The 21,148-nt window shown below is 37.9% G+C and overlaps 1 protein-coding gene across 4 annotated transcripts in view; it reads left to right on the forward strand.

The window, feature by feature from the left end:
- Positions 1 to 21,148, forward strand: part of NCKAP1 (NCK associated protein 1) — a 61,149-nt gene that overhangs the window by 278 nt on the left and 39,723 nt on the right. For 2 of the 4 annotated variants that reach the window (XM_086466207.1, XM_086466209.1), the window contains exons 2-3: positions 11,292 to 11,309; positions 12,441 to 12,551. In XM_086466207.1, the coding sequence (XP_086322333.1) occupies positions 11,292 to 11,309; positions 12,441 to 12,551 (129 nt within the window). The remainder of the gene's footprint in view (positions 1 to 11,291; positions 11,310 to 12,440; positions 12,552 to 21,148) is intronic. The other 2 variants (XM_086466206.1, XM_086466208.1) reach the window with 1 other exon arrangement.

Here is a 21,148-nt window from a genome sequence, read left to right on the forward strand (position 1 = left end):
GAGCTGCGCCGCCGCCGCGGTCAGGCGCTCCGGCCCGGCCCGCTGGTGCGCCGCCTGGGGGCGGTGGCGGCGGCGGGGGGTCAGGGGCTTCTCGGGAGGTCGCCGGCTTGCTACCTGGCGGGAGGGAGGGAGGGAGGGAGGCCCGGTGTTGCGTGGCGGCCGCAGGCCTGGCGCCCCCCGCCGCGGGGCCTAGGCCCTGCGTGGGCCCCGCGCCCGCGGCAGCCAGTGCCGCCCGGAGCCGCTCCCGCCCCGCCGTGCGTGAGTCACGGGAGTCGGGAGTGGGCTGCTCAGCCTGGGCTTTCCCACGCCGAGTTGCGAAACCTGTCGCTGCCGAAGGGAAGGGTTTGGGGTAAAATTAGTAAGTTTAATTTCAATAAGTTCGAGGCGCGCGGTTGCTTAGCAGCTCCCGGCGTGAGATGGAGCAGATGTGTGAAGCTGTCGTGGGTGGTAGAACTGCTCCCCACCTTCCCGAAACGAAATCGATCGGTATTTGCAGAGGTGAGGTGGTTCGGCTGTGCAGGAAGCGGCAGGTCTCGGTACTGACGAAAAGGATGGGTTGGTTACGCGTCCGTGCTCAGTTCATTTTGTCTTCTGGAGGAAATCGTTGTGCTTTCCTATATGGAAGAGCGTAACGCATGGCCATCCCTGCGCCGGGAGCTTCGTGTGGCCTTACTGGCTTCATTTTCCTAATGTGCTGAATGCGTACGGCTGCGCAGCCTGCTTCAGTAATGAATATTAGTTAGGATTTTATTGCCTTGTCCTGAACGCAGTTACTTCTGAGAGCTTTTTCTTGTTTCAAAGGAAATGTTAGTTATTACGTTCAAGCAACGAGCGTGCCTTTTCAGGTTTAGCATGTTAAAATCTGTGCACTGTTCACATGCTGGGTTTGGCTGGCCTCTGCTGCGTCAAAAGCAGAGGGACTTTGAGAGTTTTAGGTGCTTACTTGATGGCTTTGACTTCTGGACCCAGGTTTCTGTCAGGAGTGATCCTGCCTAACAGATCTGAACTAAAGGATGTGTTTTTGTCAAATTGTTTTGCTCACATGGGAGCCTTGTATTCCAGAAGTAGTAAGGGGTACTTGGCTATACCAAGTGCAGTGTTGATTCTAATTAAGGCGGTGTTTCCAGGGGAAAAAACCTCACATGATTGAAGTGTTTAGACATCAGTGCTGATCCAAAGCAGTGTTAGTAGTCGACGTGCGCTTGAGGTTTTCTGCAAATCTTCACTGACATATATAAAGTATTCTAACTAAGTGATTGCAAATTCCTATCTTTCCAAAACAGAAGTGATGTTCCTTTTAGTTTGCAGTTCTGTACATTGGAAAATTGCTTCCAGTTAATCATTGTAACAATTTAATCACACATTTAACACAAAACAGAAATTCCCTGTTTATGGGGAAAAGCATCAAAATGGGAAAGTCATTTGTGTGTGCACTTGTTATGCTTTGAGAGAAATATGCCAGGTGGAAAACAAGCTGGGGGGATTTTGCCTGAGCGTAGCTGTGCTTTGGGAAGAAAAGGCAGAAAAAAAGACAGGAAAAATCAAGTCTCTTCTTGACATACAGGTGTGCCTTAACCATTGTGAGTGTGGACTCCCTTTTCATTACCAGTGTTCTGGTTTGGGGACAGTTACTCACATTAAACGGTCCAGTGACTTCAGACATGTTTCTGCTGGCACGTTTAGGAGTCAGAGTCCTAAGCATGTTTGCCAATATGGTGGTAGCTGCTGCTGTTACTCGTGTCAGTGAAGTGATGCAAGTGGATAGGTTCTCAGTAGGGGAGCATGAGCACTAGAGGTGAGACCACTTTTTCCTGCAAATGCCATGAACAGAGTCCAAAATTGCATAGGTCTTAGGGAGGAGACATGACGAAGTGGCTTGATTATTGAGTGACATACAGTTTTGCAGATCTGGAGAAATCCCAGACACAACTCTTATGTATTCATATAGTGATTTGTGATTTAAATAGTTGTTTTCTTAAGCTGCAGTCAGTACTGCTTGACAGTGTTAACTGGCTAGCTCTGATGGTGAGCCCTAGAAGTCTTGGGATTGATTACAGTATTTTACTGTGGATCTCTCTTCAGCCAAGCAGCAGCTGCCTGCTCTAAACACTTTATTTTTCTTTATTTCTTCCCCCCTATGAAAACAGTTGATTCCAAACTTGCTGTTTAAGATTCTTGTAGCTTCCTCCATTCAAGATGATATCGAAACTCAAGTTACTAGAGATAACCACACAATATGTGGTATTGCGGTTAAAGGAAATGGTTAAGACTTTTTTTAATAAGAGGAAGTGAGAGGTGAAGTATTTATAGCTGCCTTACAGATTGCAGTAGATGCTGTCTAGGGAGCAGAGATTTTAAAGCATTAAGAATCTTCTTGACTGTTAGAAACAAAGCAGGAAAATTTTACTTCCCAAGGAATTACAGAAGTTGTTAAAAGCAGTTAGAAACTTGGTATTTATACTTCATCTTCCGATATAAATTTCAGTTTTGATGTCATTGTGCTTATAGCTGTTAATTGTTCATCGTTTCCTGTTTATTGACCTTCTGTGCCGCTGTTGTCTTTTGAAATAGTTTAAAGTTTGTTTTTAAGATAAGAGTATCTGAATGTATGGGGTTTTGCCTCTGAGAGCGACACGGAAAATATGGAAAGTGGAGTTACTAAGGTAATAGTGCACGATGAGGCCAAACTCACATTTGGTCTGTATGGAGGTGGATTTTTATTGCTGCTGTTATATTGAAGGATGACCCTTTGCTTGCTGCTTTCAGCTGCCTTTTGTACTGGGACCAGTATTAGTCCTGAACTTGGAAATCTTACTGTTGTGGTTTCTCTCCTGGTTTGTTCCTTCTACTTTTTAAGAATTTATCCTCGATTATCCAGACTAGCAGTCGTGTTGTTGTTTTCCATGTAACTCTTTTGTCATTACTTGCCTACAACTAAATCTCTGTAAATGAAAGACAGCAGGCATTTTTTTTCGTGCCATCCTGGCTCGGGTGAAGCTTGGATTTTTGTGGTTACCTTTCAGAGCAGACCGAGACTGTGTTGGTAAGCTTTGTGTAATGCTGTCAGTACTGTCAAGTAAGTGTGTTGTTCAAGAGTGGTGGCAGAGAATTAATCTTGTTTTCTGTGGGCCTGTCTTTTGTTTGTTTATAAAGCCCTTGGATACTGGGAAGTATTTACAGTAAGAGATTTCATCTTAAAATACCTGAAGTATAGATTTAGACAGAGCAAATTAAGAGAGTGCGAATTTGATGAGTGTTGAAGCAGTGCTACTGTCAACAGAACTGCTAGGGATGAAAGTTTAGGTTTTGAATTATTTAGGCTATGTTATTCAGACATGAGGAGTCTGTTACTTAGCATTAATTGCTTTGCTAGCAATGTTCTGTTGTTCTTCATGGTACAGGTTTTATGTTTGTGTGCAAAATTTCTTCTTTAAATGCCATTAACAAAACATTTTTCTCACTTTCACAACTGTGATGATTACATAGTATCTGAAAAATGAGAATCTTAAACCAATTGTTAGACATAAGCTGCATAACCAAACTGAAGTCATAGATAAGGAACAGAATAAATAATTGCAGGGGCTTTAGCTGACTTTCTTTAATGTTCCAAACTAAAAATGTGGTCCTGATCCTATTGTGAGTACCACATAGCTTGGTATGAAGCCAGATTTAAAATAATTTAGCAGGTGATTAATTGCCAGTTAGTTCTTTAAAGATGCAACAGTGGGAATATTGGATTTTTACCTGTATCAAGGATGTTACTTGTTAGCCATTTCAATGACAGAGTACTTTTTGTTTTCTGTGTTTATTTTCTCTCCTGCAGCAGTTAAAGTAGGTACTCTTTCAAAAGCCAAGAGGAGGCATGTGCTGTGAGGGAAAGAGGAGGACTGCATCAAGTCTTCTGTGGTAAAAATGATGACAAATTGGCCAGATCAGTCAAGGCTGAATAGAGGTCAAATCTTACTTCACCAGCCTTTTATGCTGCTTGCATAAGGCGTAAAGATCTTGCATAAAGATCCTAAAAGCGCCAAAACTGGATTGGAGAGGACTTGACAAAGTGTAAACATTGTAAAATGTTGTAGAAGCAAGTCGATTTGATTAATAGAAGCAGTCGATAAAGTGTACTGTCTTGCTCAGGCACTAGGGTGGTTCTTCAGGAAAAAGTAGGGAGAGATTTTAGGTAACTGGAAGAACATGGAGAAGTTTTCAATCTGCAGAGCTCTTAAGCTTGGAAAAGTGTAGGATTAGATCACCCTTTTGACACTCAGCTCTGTGCTGGAGTGGAGAGCTTTGAGCTGAGAGGAAAAGCTTGCTAATAATCTAGTTTTGAATTGTCAGATTGGTATGGGAAGGAACAGATAATGTCTTCAGGTCATCAGGAAGTGTCTTAGGGCGGGACAGTATTTCTTCCTGTGCTTGACAGATGTCAGCAGTTCTTTAGAGGTTAAGATGACAGTATATGGTTGTCTATTTGTGTCTGTGATCTTGGAGGAATGGCTCAGAATGCTGTCTCACTGATAAGAAGAGGAGGAAACCCCAAACAGACTCACAGTTAGTGCTGGCAACAAGAAAAGACATAGATAAAAAATTTCCTTTCCTCAGGAAGCAAACACAAACTGATGATACCAAGTCACTTTTTTTTTTACCTTGGAAAAGCAACTAACTTTGTAAAGAAACAGTAAGACTTTTAATACAATATAAAAATATCCCATGATATCTTCCAAAATACACAGAGAGAAAGGCATGTGGATTTATCCTTTTGCATCAAGTGGCGATGCCCAGAATTGTCATGCGTTGCTTCTTTAGTTACAAATATGAGTTACCTGGCACCCAATTACTGTTCAATTGTCCTGGTGTGTGTTGACACAAAACCAAATCCAGTTTTAGTTGCAAGAGATTTTTAAGATCGCGTACAGCTAAAAAGTCTTAACAGTTCCCATTTTGGATTCAGAATAGACAGGCCACTCCTATTGCCTTGCTTTCTTTTGTTACTTTGTAAATCACGTTTAGGGAAGGTTTTGTAGTGGTGAAACATCTCTTCATTTTTTTCTTTTGTGTTTTACCTGCCCGATATTTGATTAATAGAACCAAGTGCTTACTTAAAGAGGTGCTACAAACACAAGAGGATGACGTGAATTTATCACTGTACAGATAGTGTCAAACCAAGCATATTTATTTCATAGGTGAGGTGACAGGTCACTCTAGTATGGACAACTTAGTAGAAATTTTACATGTTGCCCTCAGCAAGGCTGCTGGCATTACCTCATCTGATTGTTCTCACAAACAATCTAAGGAAGTACGGTCTGGATGAAATTGTAGTGATGAAAGCAGATGGATAGCCATATTAGGGAACAGTTACAAAGATCTTGTTGTCAGACTGCAGTTCAGCAGGGTCTCGTTGGGGTGTGTCTTACCTCTGGTTCCAGTCACTCTTTGGATTAACAACCTAGGTGGTGACTGCACTGTACTTAATAAATTTGTAGGTAGGAAACTGGGAGAAGCTACAGAAATAATGAAGACACTAATTGGAATTCAGTTTGAGTTTAACAAATTCTAGGTACAGTCTAACAACCGTGGAGGTGGCTAAGCAAGTGTGATGGTAAGCTATTTTGTGCTTAGTGAAATTTAAAATACAAAATGAAAAGTAATGAGATAACAAGTCTGCAGAAAATAGCCAGGAAAGGCTGTGGACATGCCAGGGCAAATACAAGACAATTAAACTTCACTGCAAAAAAATCAGGGGCGACATGAAGTTTTGTAAATGTGTGAGCAAGATAGTCTGAACGCGAAGGAGGTAATCCTTTTGTTCTACATGGCATGCGTTGAGTGAAGCTCATTTGAAATGTATCTGATTTGACACACTTTCAAGAAAGATGTGGACAAAATGGAGAAAGTCCAGAGCAGATAATAAGAAAGACCAGTGTTGCAGAAAATTCCACCTGTTAAGAAAATGGGAAGATTTTTTTAAAGTAAACTAATAAGTGATGTAAGTTTTTAAGTATTTAGGGCTGCTGTAGTGAGAAGGGGAGGAGTTTGTGCAATTCAGTATGGCCACAGAGATCAAGAAATGGATTAGATTGTAACGAGGAAAGTTCAGTTTAGATCCTAGAACTTTCTAATGAAAAAAAATCATTAAATATTGGAAAAGACTGTGAGAATGTTTTTGAATGTAGCCTGTTGGAGACCTGTAAGTAAAGATTTGGCAGACATCTCCCAGGAGCAACATAGATACTGCTTTGGAACAGGAAAGTAGGGTAGGCAGTTTCTCAAGGTCCTCTCTAGCCTTTTCTTCTGCTTTCATGTGAGTTTACATGTTAATGGGTTGGATCTCTGAGTAGAGATACACTAGAGTTTAAAATAAAGTGTATACTTTAGGGTTCAAGACCAAATAATGATGGCGAAGACGTCTTGCTTAGCTCTAGGACTGACTTTTGACACCTTTAATTGTAATTTTGAATTAATATGAAACTGCATTATCTTTCAGACTTTCAAACCTTAGTGCATCAAATGTGCAACAACTGTTAAATTTATAATAATTTTGAGCTGTATTTTGGATATATCCAAAGCCTATAGAGACTGTCCAAAATTAGAGACTTTCTTCTGATTCAAGATCCTGATTGGATTATGGGAACAATACATTTCTGGTTGAATCTGTTAGCATAGTTTATATATCAAAATACAGGTTTACTTTTTGTACAAGTGTAATTTATGTAACTGCAAACATCAGTAATTTAATTTACTTAGTACAAGTTTACACAAGTGATACTGGTGTAGCACAGTTAAATTTTAGCCATCAAAAGTATTAAACTATAATAATTTGTCCGCGTGTGACTGACTAATTCTTGCATCTGCTTGCATAGCTGTTCAGAGGGACAAGGTTTCATTCACAAAGTGTATCTGAGACCAGCCTGGTGAATAATAAACTTGGGCTTCCACAAAACCTAGAATACAGCAAAGCCATTGTGGTAGGCTTCATCAGAGATGTTAAGGCAAATGCAGTGTGAACTGTTTCCTTACGTATTTGCCATTCAAAGCAGCTCTTTGTTGATTATTCACCTCTCTCTCCTTCTCAGTAGTTCTGCTTTTTCAAAACTGAAGATTGTCAGTTGGTAATCTCAGTTTTTTAAATGCACGACAGAAACAAAGAATAAATAATATGTTTTGTCCTGCGGAAATCTGGAGTTAATGATGAACCTGTCTCTTTGAATGTTTCTTTCCATGTATTATTTAGTATATTTTATAGGATGTGTAGCTGCAAACCAGGCATTCAAACTTACAGATACATTTCAGGGTGAAGTTTTTAATGCCAGCAGCAATTACAAGGGAAGAAGCACAGTTTTACTGTGCACATGTTTCTTGCATGTCAAGAGAATGTGCTGTAGTAAACTGTAAATGGTATGTACAGGAGCTTTTCTCATTTTTTTTTTTTTTTTTAGTATGAGAAGCCTTAGTATATTTCTACTTAGTAATGGAAGTTACTGACTCAGGGGTTGGCGTATGTTTTTTCTCCTGTTGAAATTCCATCCATTTGCTGGTTAAATTCACAGTTTTTTAGTGCAGATTCATTGGTAAATGAAACTTGAAGGTGAAGTGATTTGTTGACTAAGGTTATTTCCATACATGTTGTCACAGTCCAGTGGAACTATGTTCAGCAGTGTTTCATCTCAAGGTTGCAGTAACAGTAAGTCAAGATCTCTTGAAGTAATAAAAAATGTTGAATTGCTGCAAAATATGACTTGTTTTATGATCACCTGCTGATGTAGGAGGTTTGGGGGAACAAAAACAGGAAATTGATTCAAATGGCCCTGTTTCTCTTTTATTGGGAAACAGCCCTGCTAATCATTTGGAAGAGGTTGGGCTTAGCAACAAAAAGAAGGCTATAAAAGTTATTTCCATAATACAGTAGCATATTTAGGCTTTTTTTTTATCATCTTACACCATGTAACCCAGGTAATACTTCCCAATGTTCTTACTCAAGGACATGTGGCAGGTTTATGTAAAAGGCATGTGTGAAGTTCAGCTGTTCTAAATGTGAGTTTGTACCCTCTGTACTGTGCCGTGGTGCTGACTTCTGACAATGATTGTACCTGAACGTAAGCTTCCCTTTATGCATGTCACGTCAGCTGGATATATGTAGTACTTATGTTGATGGATTTTTTTTTTATTGTTCTCCTCCAACATCCTCTGCCCTCAAGTGGGAAGTAAAATGTTAGGCTTGGATTCTTGCAGTGATAGCTGTAACTGTATTGAGGCAAAAGGTCTCTGCTGTGTCTCTTAATGTTGGTGTGTTCTGGGCCAAAGGCAGTTGTACTGGATTATGTGCTTTTCTTTAGAGGCTGCTTATTTTAAATGTAGACCTTAAGCAGATTTTTGTTGCATGTTTTCTTGTTGACCCATTCTGAATGAATACAACCTAGAAAGTGGAGCTATTCTTCATTTTCAGAGTAAAAATAGTATAGAAGAACCTAATAGCATCAAGTGAAGAATAGATTCTGAATTTTGTTTAATAATAATCTAGTTATCTAGATTATAGATCTAGATTATCTATATGTAGATTATTACGGTAGGTAGGAAGTCTAGTTAACTAGATTATTAGGTTAGGTAGTTAGATTATTAGGGTAGGCAGGAAAATGCTGCTTTCCTTCAAAATGTATGGCATAGTGAAGCATCTGTAAACGGTACATGTAGTCTAATTACTCTCTGAAGTTTGATGGCCTGTGCATAGGATAGCAAATGAGTTCTGAATAATGGGTGTCTTAGCTATAGGTACCATATTGTTCTTGGTAAGAGCTGGATGCACAGATCAGAGCAGGAAAATATGTTCACTTAGTTGAGAGCTTATCATAGCAGGGTACCTTTCTACAGTGCTGTGGAAAGAAATGCTGTGTAGCTTGATAGAAATCCAATGCCCGAGTCCTTTTTATTTTATTTTTTGTACTTATTTAGTTTAGTCTCTAATGGTAGCTTTGCGTCATTTTTTCAGCATAACTGCTTGACAGCTGTTTAGTAATGTACAAAGGAATTTAGAGATGACTGCTGGGAGATTCTTTCAGGATAATATTTTGGGGCTGAAGCAGCTGGAATCCCATAGCTTCAGAGCTGTGTTCCGTGAATGCTGCACTAGTAAGAACATTTTTAATTCTTGAATTTCTTTTTCAAGCTAAAAAAATGTAGCCATTCTGTTTGGTGGTGTTTTGGGGGTAGTTTTTTTTTTAAAAAAAAAAAAAGATAAGAAATGAAGAAAGGTTATTGCAGCCCACTTACGGGAAAATGTGGTGTCTGAGTCTGATTGAGAAAGGGCTACTGCATTTGGCTAGCTCTCAAAATTCTATTTGAATGCCCAAGAGCTGTATATGGCAAAGTGATCTTTGTATGTTGTACCACGATGTTCCTGTTTGTTACAGTACTGACGAGATTTTGTATTGACCAATACAACTATTAAAAGCAAAAGCTACCTTTCTTATCTATATTCTAAGACCGTTGCCCTCAGTGTCTTTTTTTTATTATTATTTTCTGCAGTGCAGAATTGTGGTTATGGTTCTCATCACTCTTTCACACTTGTGTGAAAGTGCTAGGATTGGGGTTTGTATTTTCATTCTTTTATGGTTTTAGAGTAAATCATTGCGAGCTTGAGCTTCACAGGTCTGTTTGCCGTTTTAGGAGAAGTTCAGCTTACGTAGACTGCTTTACGTGTGATGCTGAATGCAGGATGAAAACTGTACTGAATGGAACAAGTAGTCGAATAACATCAGATCTTAGAAAGGAGCTGAGCTGCTGTGGAATATGGGGGAAGTTTCAAAGACAAGGCATTGACCCTCTCTGGTGGTGTCTGTCCTCTTTGTATTCAATCCACGTAGGTAGGCCTGTACAGCTCTTTAGAAGCTCGAATTTTGAGATGTGTAAAGGATACCTTTAACCTTTTGTATCTTGGTCAATTTTCTTTCTTAGCTATGGATCAATCTTGTGTAGTTTATTAGTAGGAAGAGTTACAGTTGCTCTAAATGTGATACTAGCAAGCAAACAAGGGGAAGGAGCAAAGCTCTCTCTTGTGTATTCAGATCTATTGAGGGGATTACCAGTTAGACTGAGGATAATATTTGTCATCTCTGGGAATTGAGTTCCTAAAGCCATGTGAGGATGTACGTGTTAGTGTTTTCAGATGTCTGTTTCCTTGTGAGTGATCTGTGTGTAAGGGCTTGGGTAGAACATAATTTTTAGTAAACGTTTCAGAGTGCTGATTTATAGGAGGAGAAACATCTGCTAGGAAAGTTAAGGAGTGTATGTGGAAGTAGTGTTTGAATTCAGACTGAAAAATTTAGGAAGTAAACAGTGGCAGGTTTCTTTTCTACTGTATAACAGGAACCATAATGGAATTTAAAAGGCCTCAAATAAGTGTTGTCTATTAAGTTGTTTTCTTAGCTTGTAACACTTCTTTTAGTAGAGAAAGTTATGTAATGTGTGGCAAGGACAGAAAATAGAAATAACCTTACACAGGTTCTGACAAACCCACGGCATCTAGTTAATTAAGACTTCATAAATTTGAAGTGTGCATTGTTTAATTTTTTGACACCTATTTACAGTATAATTTTTAGTTTGGAAATCACGTAAAGACTTTAAAAGTGTGTACAGAATAGATCTTCTGTGGCACGTGTTGTTTGCTGCTGTAAGAATATCGAAGCAACTGTTTAATATCTAATGGATACTGTGGATGTTGCTGAGTATATTGTCATTATAAATTCCTCTTGGAGTATAGATATGATATTTTAATAAAATTCAGTGTTCTTGTGGAAATATAGGCAAATGGGAGAGTATTAGAGCAGTATGTTAGTGTACATCATTATGGTCATGTACTGCTGGTAGGAGTTTTAGAAACTTAAAATAATGACTATTTTGTTTGTTTTTTTTTTCTTGGCTACCGTTTCTTTTTCAGGTATGTAAAACTTCACTGAGTTTCTGTCCTTTTTTCCCCTGTAGTTGCATGTGATGTTTGTTAACTCTTTTTCTCTCTCCACTTGAACTTAGTTTGGAAATACTATTAGAAGTTAATATCTCAGTACATACGCAGCACTTCGCACAATAGTAAAATTCTAATAAGTACATGTAAAGTTGTTTGTGAGTATTAGAATAATCATCCAGTAGAAAGTATGCTGCCTAGAGTAACAGATGGTCTTAATGTTCTCTTGGTTGTAGGTAATAGCCTATTAGTTCACTTAAATGTAACGTATTTTAGAATTTAAGAGTAATTTGTTTATATGTAATTTTTCTCTCTTTTTATTACACTGCTTTCCCAGCAAGGACAAGTTTGGAAGGTTTGCAAAGCTTTTCACCTTCCCTTTGCCCGCTTGCCCGCTTTCAGAATCGGTCTCATACTTCATGATTTCTGTCTCTACAGTCCACAACTTGGTCATAGAAATCAATGTGGAAAAGTTTTTAAATGAGCTGTCATTCGAGTTCACTATGTTGCGTAGAAATGCCTAGCATGTAATTTAGTTTTGCATGAGACACGAAACTCCTTTGCAAATCCCTGTGAGGACTATAAGTGAATATTTGAGAGAAAATACAATTTGAGCACAAACTTTGTTATGTAAGTAACACCGCTTTTAGTATGTTTCTCCAAACTAAATGATGTAGCATGGCTTGCTAGTCAGAGTAGTTGAGAAGTGTCTGACAGCACGCACTGTAGCTGGGAAAAATAGGTGCTTCATCAGTCATTTGTCCACAGAAGCTGTTCTGATACATCTATGTCAGTTATTTAAGAGACCTAACACTTAGTTGTGACTTCTGTTCAAATAAAAATTTAATGAAATTTCTTGATTACTGCTTTTAAAGCACAGCCTACGCTACTGTAGGAGTAAAGAAAATGAGCAAAACTTGAGTTCTTAATCTAAGGAAATAGGACACTTTAGGCAAGTACTGGTGGTTTTATTGTGGGGTGGAAAATTGTCTTGCAGTTAACAATTTAAAGTAAAACTAAATGTGGATTGGTGGTGGGGCTTTTAGTTTTGTTTCTCAAAAAATAGTTTAATCATTTAATGTGCCCAGCACTGTCCTCCACAGATGATGACATGATTGCATTTTCTAACAGTTTGTTAACTCCAGACGAATACAACACTACCTCAAACCAGGAATAGCATTAAAAGGAAACAATTTTTTTTCTCCTTCTTTTAGGATTGAGTTTTTTCCCCTCACTGCTGTTCTGCACTAACTGCTTTGATACTTCCATGCATCTTTTTCAGAAGAGCATCTCTGTACTGTTTCTCATTGCATATTTCAGCTGTGACAGTCCCTGCACTTTGCCTTTCATTTTATCACCCGCTCACTAAAAACAAACAAACAAACAAAGAATCTTTCTATTTTGTCTTCAGATTCGCAACTGTCACTTAGCTTTAGATGGATGATTGTGTTTTTACTTCATTTTTTGTATTGTATTTTTTTTATAGGCATGTGGTGACCCCAAAGCTAAACCATCCTATCTTATTGACAAAAACCTGGAATCTGCTGTCAAATTCATAGTCAGGAAGTTTCCAGCAGTAGAAACACGCAACAACAACGTAAGTAACCAAATGGCTATATGAGTATTTTTCTCAATACTCTTCATCACTTGTTGCTCAAGTCTGTGAGGTTTTATGTGTTCTTATAAAGTGTCTGGTACTGACGGTTGCAGTTGGAATGTAGTTGTTGATTCAAATGTCTGACAGGATACTTTAGAAAGATCTGTCTCCAAAGAGAGAATATTATAGTGTAATTCTGGACTGGTTTTGTTAGAGTAGGACGCTTTCTGGTTTTCTTTTTGCCTGCTCTTTCCTGTTCTATTTGAAAGAATTGTCAATGGAAAGTAATCCCCCAAAAAATCATGCCTTATGTTGACAGCAGAAATTCTGGGTGAACTGACTGACTACAGAAGATGGAAGTTGCATAACTTTATTTGCGATGAGACCTGACCACCAGATCAATAAAAGGCACCTGACTGCAAAGAGGGAAAATGTCTTTGTACTGTACAGGTGCTTGTACCTTACAGGTGCCCTTGCCTATGGGGTCAGTCTCTGTGGGAATAAAGAATGCTTCAGTACATAAGGAGAAACCTTGTGAAGTACAAAAATACGGAAATATAATTGTTTCCTCTTCAGATGTAGTGAGTTCAGTTGCAGTAGGAAATTATTTCCGTTCTGTGTGATCAGTATTGCTGATTTTATCTTCATAGCCTTTTAGAGATAATTAAGATTATTAGATTACAGGTGGGTGTTTTGGCATGTCATGTACACTTGTTTCTCTGTTTCAATTTGAAAGCAAAGGGAAAGATTTTTGTTTTACTTGCTTATATTTCTTTCAAAAGGTCGAAGGTGGAGGTAGGTTCTGGGTTTGCATGTTCCCTGCATGCAACTATTTGCATGTGTGCTTGAGAGGTTTAGGCTTGCTTTAAGCATTCAGGTTTCTGCAGAATGGTAGTGGTAACAGCAGTGGGAATAATTAGTTTCTTTTATGCCATCTAAAATTTCTATGTAATGTCTCTAGTCATACCAATGGAAAAAAAAAAAAGATAAAAACTTTCTCTTATGGAGGAAACAATTTCAGTAACAATGTGCTTTCTCACTTGAAAACTTGTACATGGCTTGTACTGTTTAATATTGCAAATTCTTTATCAAATTTATGTAAAAATAGTAAATCCTTTAATCCTTATTCTCTAAACTTCAGTGGCAGATCTACTATTAAAAGATTATGTACATAGAATGTGTTCAGTGCAGCTGCATGTATGTTCTATATGTCTTCCAGCTGTAGACTCTGAATTTGGAGCATAACTAATAGTAGTTATTTAAGGATTTGGTGCTGTGAAGTTTGTGGAAAGAGATCAAAGCTCACTTGATTTATTTTGACAATCAGTTTCTAAAATAGGGCATGCTCATAATATTTTGTCATTGCCTTGTGTTTATTAAGCACAGTTATCAAAAGCCTACCCTCATTATGTATGAGCACAGCTTAAAGTAGGGATTTTGAGTTCTAGTAACAGGCAGCCAGGGTTTCCCTCCCTGCGGTCAGAGCTGATGGCAGTTTGCTCATCTTATTTGTTTACAGATGTTTTCCCATAAAGTGCTGTATCTCCCAAAAGAAACCTTTACCCGTAACAGATACCTCGTGAGACAAAAGCCACATCATGTGTAGAGAAAGTTCGAGTTCAATGTGAGATGGATTTTTGGTTTTAAATCTTAGCTTTAAAAAGGTATAAGCATCTCGCTGCTGGTCAGGAAGATGTTCTCCTCCTTCCTCTTCCTTTGTCTCCTTCCTCCCACTAGCCAACAACCATCTCGCTATATATTAGGAGGGCGCACCACTGAGTTCCTTCAGTAGGGAAATGGGGGATCGGAGATCTAAAAGGGCAAGAAGCTTATTGGAACAGGGAGACATCAATTAATGAAATATTATGAAGGATTAGTGCAGGGGAAGTAGTTGAAAAATCATAACCTGTGCTTCCTCCTTGCAGTGAAAATTCCAGGACAGCCTTTCCAGGAGGCGTTTTGGATTTTGTACCTTCAACTGCTGTGCCCACCATTGCTTAGCATTGTGCATATATACAGTTAGTAGTACCTGTTGACATCAGTAGGTGATGTTGCCAAACAAGCTTGCATTCAGTTAGAGAATAGATAGTGCCTGGTTTTTGATTTTTTTTAAACACCTATTTTTGGCTGTTAGTTTGTTTTTTCTCAGGTACCATCACTTACAGTGCTTTGTGTCTCAAAGGTGAAGAAAACATTTTATTGAAGAGTATGATCAGTGTCTACTGTAATCAGATGATCTCTGCATTTTTATTCTTTCGAAACAAGTGATTCTGTTTTGTTAGCTATTGGTAGCTTTTGCATCTTTATTCACAAAAAATACACCTCCTGGTTTTGTTCCTTCTTCAGTGTTTGACATGCCAAGTCATACTAAAGCAATGTCTGACAGTTGCTGATGTTCAACATTCTACCAAGAGTGAAAGTTTGAGAAGTTCAAACAATGAAGTACCTGATGAATCCTTGCTACCCAGGCTGAAAAATAAAATGGAGTAGTTCATCTTCAAAGGATTGATTATAGATAACTCTGGACCTCATCAGCTCATAACTCACTCTCTTTTGTTGTCTGAGGGCAGTCCCTGTGATCTCTTACACTTGCCCTTTCTTCTCCAGTCACCACCATGAACCATACAACCTTGAAAATGTGCAGTTTGAAGACTGAGGTCTTAAATCAACTGTTAATGATGACCAGCAGTGTAGTATTGCTTAATAGTGTATGAAGTAGCTGCAAAAGAGGGAATGTATCTAAACAAAAAAATTGAAGAATTGTGAAATGCGAAGCAAACATTTTAGAGTCCTATTTGAAAAGGAAACTATGTAATAATAAAGTATTTATTTTCTGTGTTTAGGAAACCTTAGTATTTATATTTATTTTGAATTGACTAATGCTTTGTTTTGAAAAAGCCTTCTAAGCTGGACAAGCCTTCCAAAAAGCTTTATAGCTCAGTGATCTGATTGTGCTAGTATTGACTCAGGGTAACACTTATTTTTACTGAATTTCCTTGACTAGCTTCAAAAGACAAGTTCCAAAGTAAGGGATGCAGAAGCAGCCTAATTTTTCTGAAGGTTTTTTAGACTTCATCCTCTTGTAAGGGGTACAGGCAAGGTTCTCACCATGGAGAAATTGAAAGATAACTTACTAAACTCAAAAAAACTGTAGGAGGACCTAAAAATTAGTCTCTTCTCAGTCAATGCATTAACATTTAATGCCACTGTAAAACTGGAATAAAATACTTTATGATGGGGAACTGGAGTTGCAGGGAGAAAAGATGTGGATTTTCTGTAGATTGTGGGTAGAGTCTGAAAAATCTGCTGCAGGCACAGGTCAAGCTCTGTGTCTTTGTGTGATGGAGCTAGCCTCCTTTCTGCTTTCCAAAACACCACATATGGGAAGTAGTGAGAGTATCTGCCGCCTTTCTCAAACATATGTTTTTCTTTTACTCAGATTGCTCCTCAGCAATTTCCCTGTAGAAAAACTTCCTGTATTTTTAAATGTCTCCTGGAGAATTTGAGGCTTAGTCATTGGTTAGTGGTAAGCAGACCAGTGAAACATCACTTGGAAGTTTCTAAGTGTATGGTTAGTGGGAGAAATGCCCATGTTTTCCAGATACTGCTAATCTTCATCTTTTAGTAGCCATCTGCCCAGTATTGTTTGTGTCGATTCCATTGCGTTTTGTATTGACTATGCATTCAATTTCTTAGGAGACTGTATTTTGAGGGTTTATTTACCTGATTTAACTTAGTAATTTTCCGCTGTGTTGTGTCAGCGGGGACTGGAAATAAGATCATATGAGAATAGAGCACAAGCAATGGGAGCATTTCCAGCCTGCCTGGGTTAGGATCTGTAGGTAGGAATTAATTCATTTCACATTTTATTTACTTCATGTATGTGTTGGCTTTTTCCTTTTAGACCCCGGTATGTATGTTTGGTCAGCTTAACTGTGTCTTTCACAATTTTACTTCATAGTTAACGCTAATTTGCTATACAACCAGCTATGTGGGAGAGGCATTGTGGGCACAGAGTGGCTGGACATCCTTGGCCAAAGCTTATTAGAAGACAGTAATGCATGCTTTTATTAAATGCTTTCTTCTGTAATAAAATTACTGAAATACGCACTTTATAACCAGTCTTGATTTTTAATTTGTCATAGGTGCTTCCAATAATTGTCTTTTTCAAAACACTTAACTAAATACAAATCGTTATTTGCTTTTCAAAGTACACCTTTCAGCCCCTGCAAGGGGTACAGTGCCTAAAGGAAAATGTCAGTTGTTTGTTTGCTTGTTTCTAATGAAGTTCTTAATATTATAACTTGCACAGCGCTCGTGAAGACAATTTAGAAATTATCTTCCAAGGAAGACTAACTTCGGAGTCTCGGCCATGCTGCCTCATGTATTGGTAATCCTTTTTCACTAGCAAAGTAATATATTTTTGAGGAAATTACATGGTCATTAACAGCTATGGCAGCTGATTTCTTAAGGGTAACTTAAATCCCCAAATTCACTAAACTTCAGTATTTTTCTCCAGCTTTCAGAAGTGCTAGATGTCTTGTATGGGAGACTTGTTTTTTCAAATAACTTACTGCTTTCTTAAGTAATAAAAACCCGGCTCCCTGTATTCTACCATAAAACTGACTGTCCTGCTGGCCATGAAGACTAAAATGCCTTCCCGGTAAGAGAATGCTATGCTGTTTTTGCATGGCTGCCTGTTCAACTCTGCTGCTGCTCAAGGAACTTACAGTGCTGAAGGGACCACAAATGAGATTGTTTTTTCCAAAACTCACTGAGGCAGTAATTTAGCTTATGGGAGTTCCCCCTGCATGAGTAAAGCCAGTTGATGAGTAACTAGTCTCTCTTCAGCTTTGTACAAGCAGTTGAGATTTCTTACACTTGAGAATGTGATGTACTAGTGATAGTTTATTTCAGAAGAAACTGCAAAATATCTGGAGCAAATAAAATTTCAGCTACATTTTAACTAAAAAAATCATTCAGAATTGAAATTGCTCTGCTAATGCCTTGCTCTGGTACAGCCATACCTACTGTTGTGAGTTCATATGTGGTAGCATGTCTGATGTCTTCTGTTGTTACCTGCATAAGATTGACTTCACAGCTTAAAATGACTTGCTCTATAATACAGTCAAAGAATAGAAAAATAGAATTTTTCAGCCTAACAGTCATTTGAAAGTATTTTTTCATAGTGATTCCAAAAGGTAATGTGAAATCCTGAAATATCTTTAAAATGTTTCACCAAACAGAACTGTCGTAATGTAACTTTTATTTTTTCAAAATCATAAGCAGAGTCAGCAGTGATGTTTATATTCATAGCTTAACCCTTGATTATGAGTGAATATGAGATGGAGTAGCATCCAAATAAATTTTTTTTTTTTCATTATTTGTAATAAAATCATTGTAGTACACTGCTGTAAGTCACATCAGTCCATATGAGTCACCTGCAAAGGTAAACCAAACTAGTCCTGTGCTTGCTCTTGTTGCTTAAGTTATGCAATACCTGTGGAGGAGTGAATGTGTGTAATACTTAACATGTTTGATTCATCCATTAAAACTCCTTTTGATTGGATGATTGACAACTTAAGAGCTTGGGCATTAAAAAACAAAGAGAAAAACTTTATTAATACAGTATTTTAGCTAAGCAGTGGTACTGAGATAGCATTCCAAAATTAGTTCTCATGCATTTTAAGTGCATAGTTCTTTCATGATTTCATGACATAAGTATTCAGGCAGCTGGAGATGTATGTCCTAAACATTTTTTATCTATAGAATAGCATAAATGAGACTTTTGCTCTGTAAATCGTTGCCTTGGCGATGTCAAGACTTGTGGCCAAAACTTGTATGATACGATAATATGTAATGAGCCTAATGTAGGAATTACAGGATGAATTTACGTAAAAGAAAGTGAGAGAGTGGGGAAACTGCTCCTTACCATGGGAGCCTTGCTGCTCCGATTGGCTGCCGTTATTAATAATATGGTCAATGCTGGGGACAGTAACGGTTGTGGAGGGTCGTGTGTGGCTATTTCCTTTTCAAAACAGTTAACGTAGTGCTGTAAACTTGAAAACAAACCAAAAATAGATCTTGCAGTAGAAATATATGAGTTAGTAAACATGTTAAATATTCTATTACATCTTTTTATATGCAGCTTGTCACTTCAGAGGCTGCTCTTAATTGGAAATAAGAAAAGGAAGGATATGTTCATCATTCTACAGTTAGGTTACAGAATTTAAAACTCATTTTCTTCATTTGATTTGATCCTTCTCTCTCTGCCATTCTGCTGTGGATTTTGTAGAGACAGAATTTTATTCAAATGAATTGAAGTTTTAAAATCTTCTTCTAAAGACTCTACAGGTTTGAAACATAGTATAATAAATGACAGTAAGAATACTCACAGTGATGATTTGCCCCTATCACCAGAATTTTAACAGTCAGAATTTGTAATAACTGCATTTTGGGACTTAGGCCATCTAGTAAGATTAAGTCAATGGTGTTTTCTCTGAGGACATTGTAATATCTGTGGTGTCAGTTTGTGGAAAACAAATGCAAGTGTTTAATGATCATACCTGCAGGAAAAATATCACACTGATAGAAGGAGAAAATTCCCCTACCTACCATCTATTCTTGGATCATGAAATAAGACATTTATTCACATACTACTGCTGCCAGTCAAATATGATAAAACAGTTACAGAACTATAGGTATTCTCTGGTTTTCCACACATAAAACTCTTAGCAACCTTTTCTAGTTGTCTTGTATTTTTCCTGTGCCTTCATAAAACATACGTATTTATTCATGTTAATATGCCAGCATCTGTGTCATTACTTTTTTTGTCTCTGAGCTATTGTGTTCATGTAAGCTTTAAGTGAGGCTGCTTTACACTCTCTGATTTGTTTTTCGTGTCCGTTAATGTGCTTTCGCTGTCTACATAATCAGTTGTGTAAAGATTTTGGGGGGTTAATACGAAGAAGGAAAGGCACAAGACAACTTGGTAAAGACCAGTTCTTTCTCTTGTAGATAATATACTTGACAAAATGTCAGCTTTGCTCTCTGGTATTTAAAATCCACATTTATAAATAATACTCAAATATGATTTGAGATGTGATATTTTGTTAATAGACAAAATAAATTATTTCAGAGAAATTATTTCAGGTTTTTTTCATCTTGCTGTATTATGCTCAAATTTCTTCAGCTTTTCATACATCTTAGATCTAATTCACAGTGTTCAACAAAAATACTCTTGTCCTTGGTATAATTTGTACTTCAAATTCTTGAAGATATAAACCACTTTTGTCTAACCAATCAACAAGGTATGGTTAGCTATAGTGGAAATAATCTTTTCATGCTAGTATCTTCAAGAGTTATTTCTTCAGCTTATCGTTATTTTAAAACTTTTGTTGAATATTGGAAACAAAAATGTTTGCTGATAAATGGAATTGTAGGTGAACAAAAGAAGCCTCAAACCCAATAGAAAACTATAGCACCAGCTGTTTCTAAACAGCTGTTGGGAAATTAGTAATGGAAATTTTTGTTGCAGTGGGTGTGGAAAGAGCTACACCCACATTCCTGAGTGATAAAAATGCAAATAAGCATCCAAGACCCTACATGCTGTAAGCTGTACTTTAAACATCACTGATCAGGCTGTGCTGTATGAATTGAAATATTTGCACTATACTGCTTTAACAATGATTACAGTTGATACTGTTTTGCTTTGGTATAAATATTTTAAATAAAAGTTTGCTGACAGCTTCAACACTCAGAACTCAAAGAATGATCACCCTAACTCTGCAAAAGTTTTAGTGGGAATACAGGTAACTAGTTAACAGTGCACAGCAGTGATTCCTTAGTTCTGGGTTGAGTGTAATGAATACCTCCCTGTATTCTTTTACATAATGTACAGCTTCACAGAACTTCTGAAAAAAGATTATTTGTTTTGCAAGCATGGTTCCCAGCACCGTCTCCCTTTTTGCCATATCTCCCCACTTCACGTATGGTGGCTTAGAATTTGTCCTGTCCTCCACAGGTGGACATAAATTATACCAAATGTAGGTGTCGTGTACAACAACCTGTAGTCTTGATAGTCTCCCTTAGCATTGCACCCTGTTTAATGTGAGTTGGGACTGCGGTAGGAAAAAGTTGTTAAAGCATATGTGCAGTTGTAATGCAAGTGTTGGTGTAGTCGTCTTTCTGCTCTAAATTAGTTTTATTTCTGAACAATAGCATGTGGTCTGTTCCTAAAAAACAAAACAAACAAACAAACCATTAAATGACTTCTCAACTTAATCCAATTCACGCTTGTGTTAGTTGCACAGAAACAAACCCTATTTCTGCTTGGTGTTTTAAAACCAAATCTCTTGCAATAAGTAGTTTAAATGACACGGTCAGGATGAAGATTAAAACCAAGTGTCTTAGGTGATGAATGTTTGACATGTAAGAAGCGTTAACTGACGAAGCAGCCCTGAAAGTACAAAGGACTCTTCCTCTGGGGAGGTCCCAAGTATGGATGCAAGTTGGCCCAAAAGTGTACTGGAGCTGTGCAGACCTGCAGGAGCTCCAAACTCTGCGCGTGGTACTGCTGGATGCTTTGTTCTCTGAGC

The sequence above is a fragment of the Leptosomus discolor genome, chromosome 5, assembly GCF_034619465.1.
Source record: "Leptosomus discolor isolate bLepDis1 chromosome 5, bLepDis1.hap2, whole genome shotgun sequence".
In the NCBI taxonomy this organism is placed as follows: Eukaryota; Metazoa; Chordata; class Aves; order Leptosomiformes; family Leptosomidae; genus Leptosomus; species Leptosomus discolor.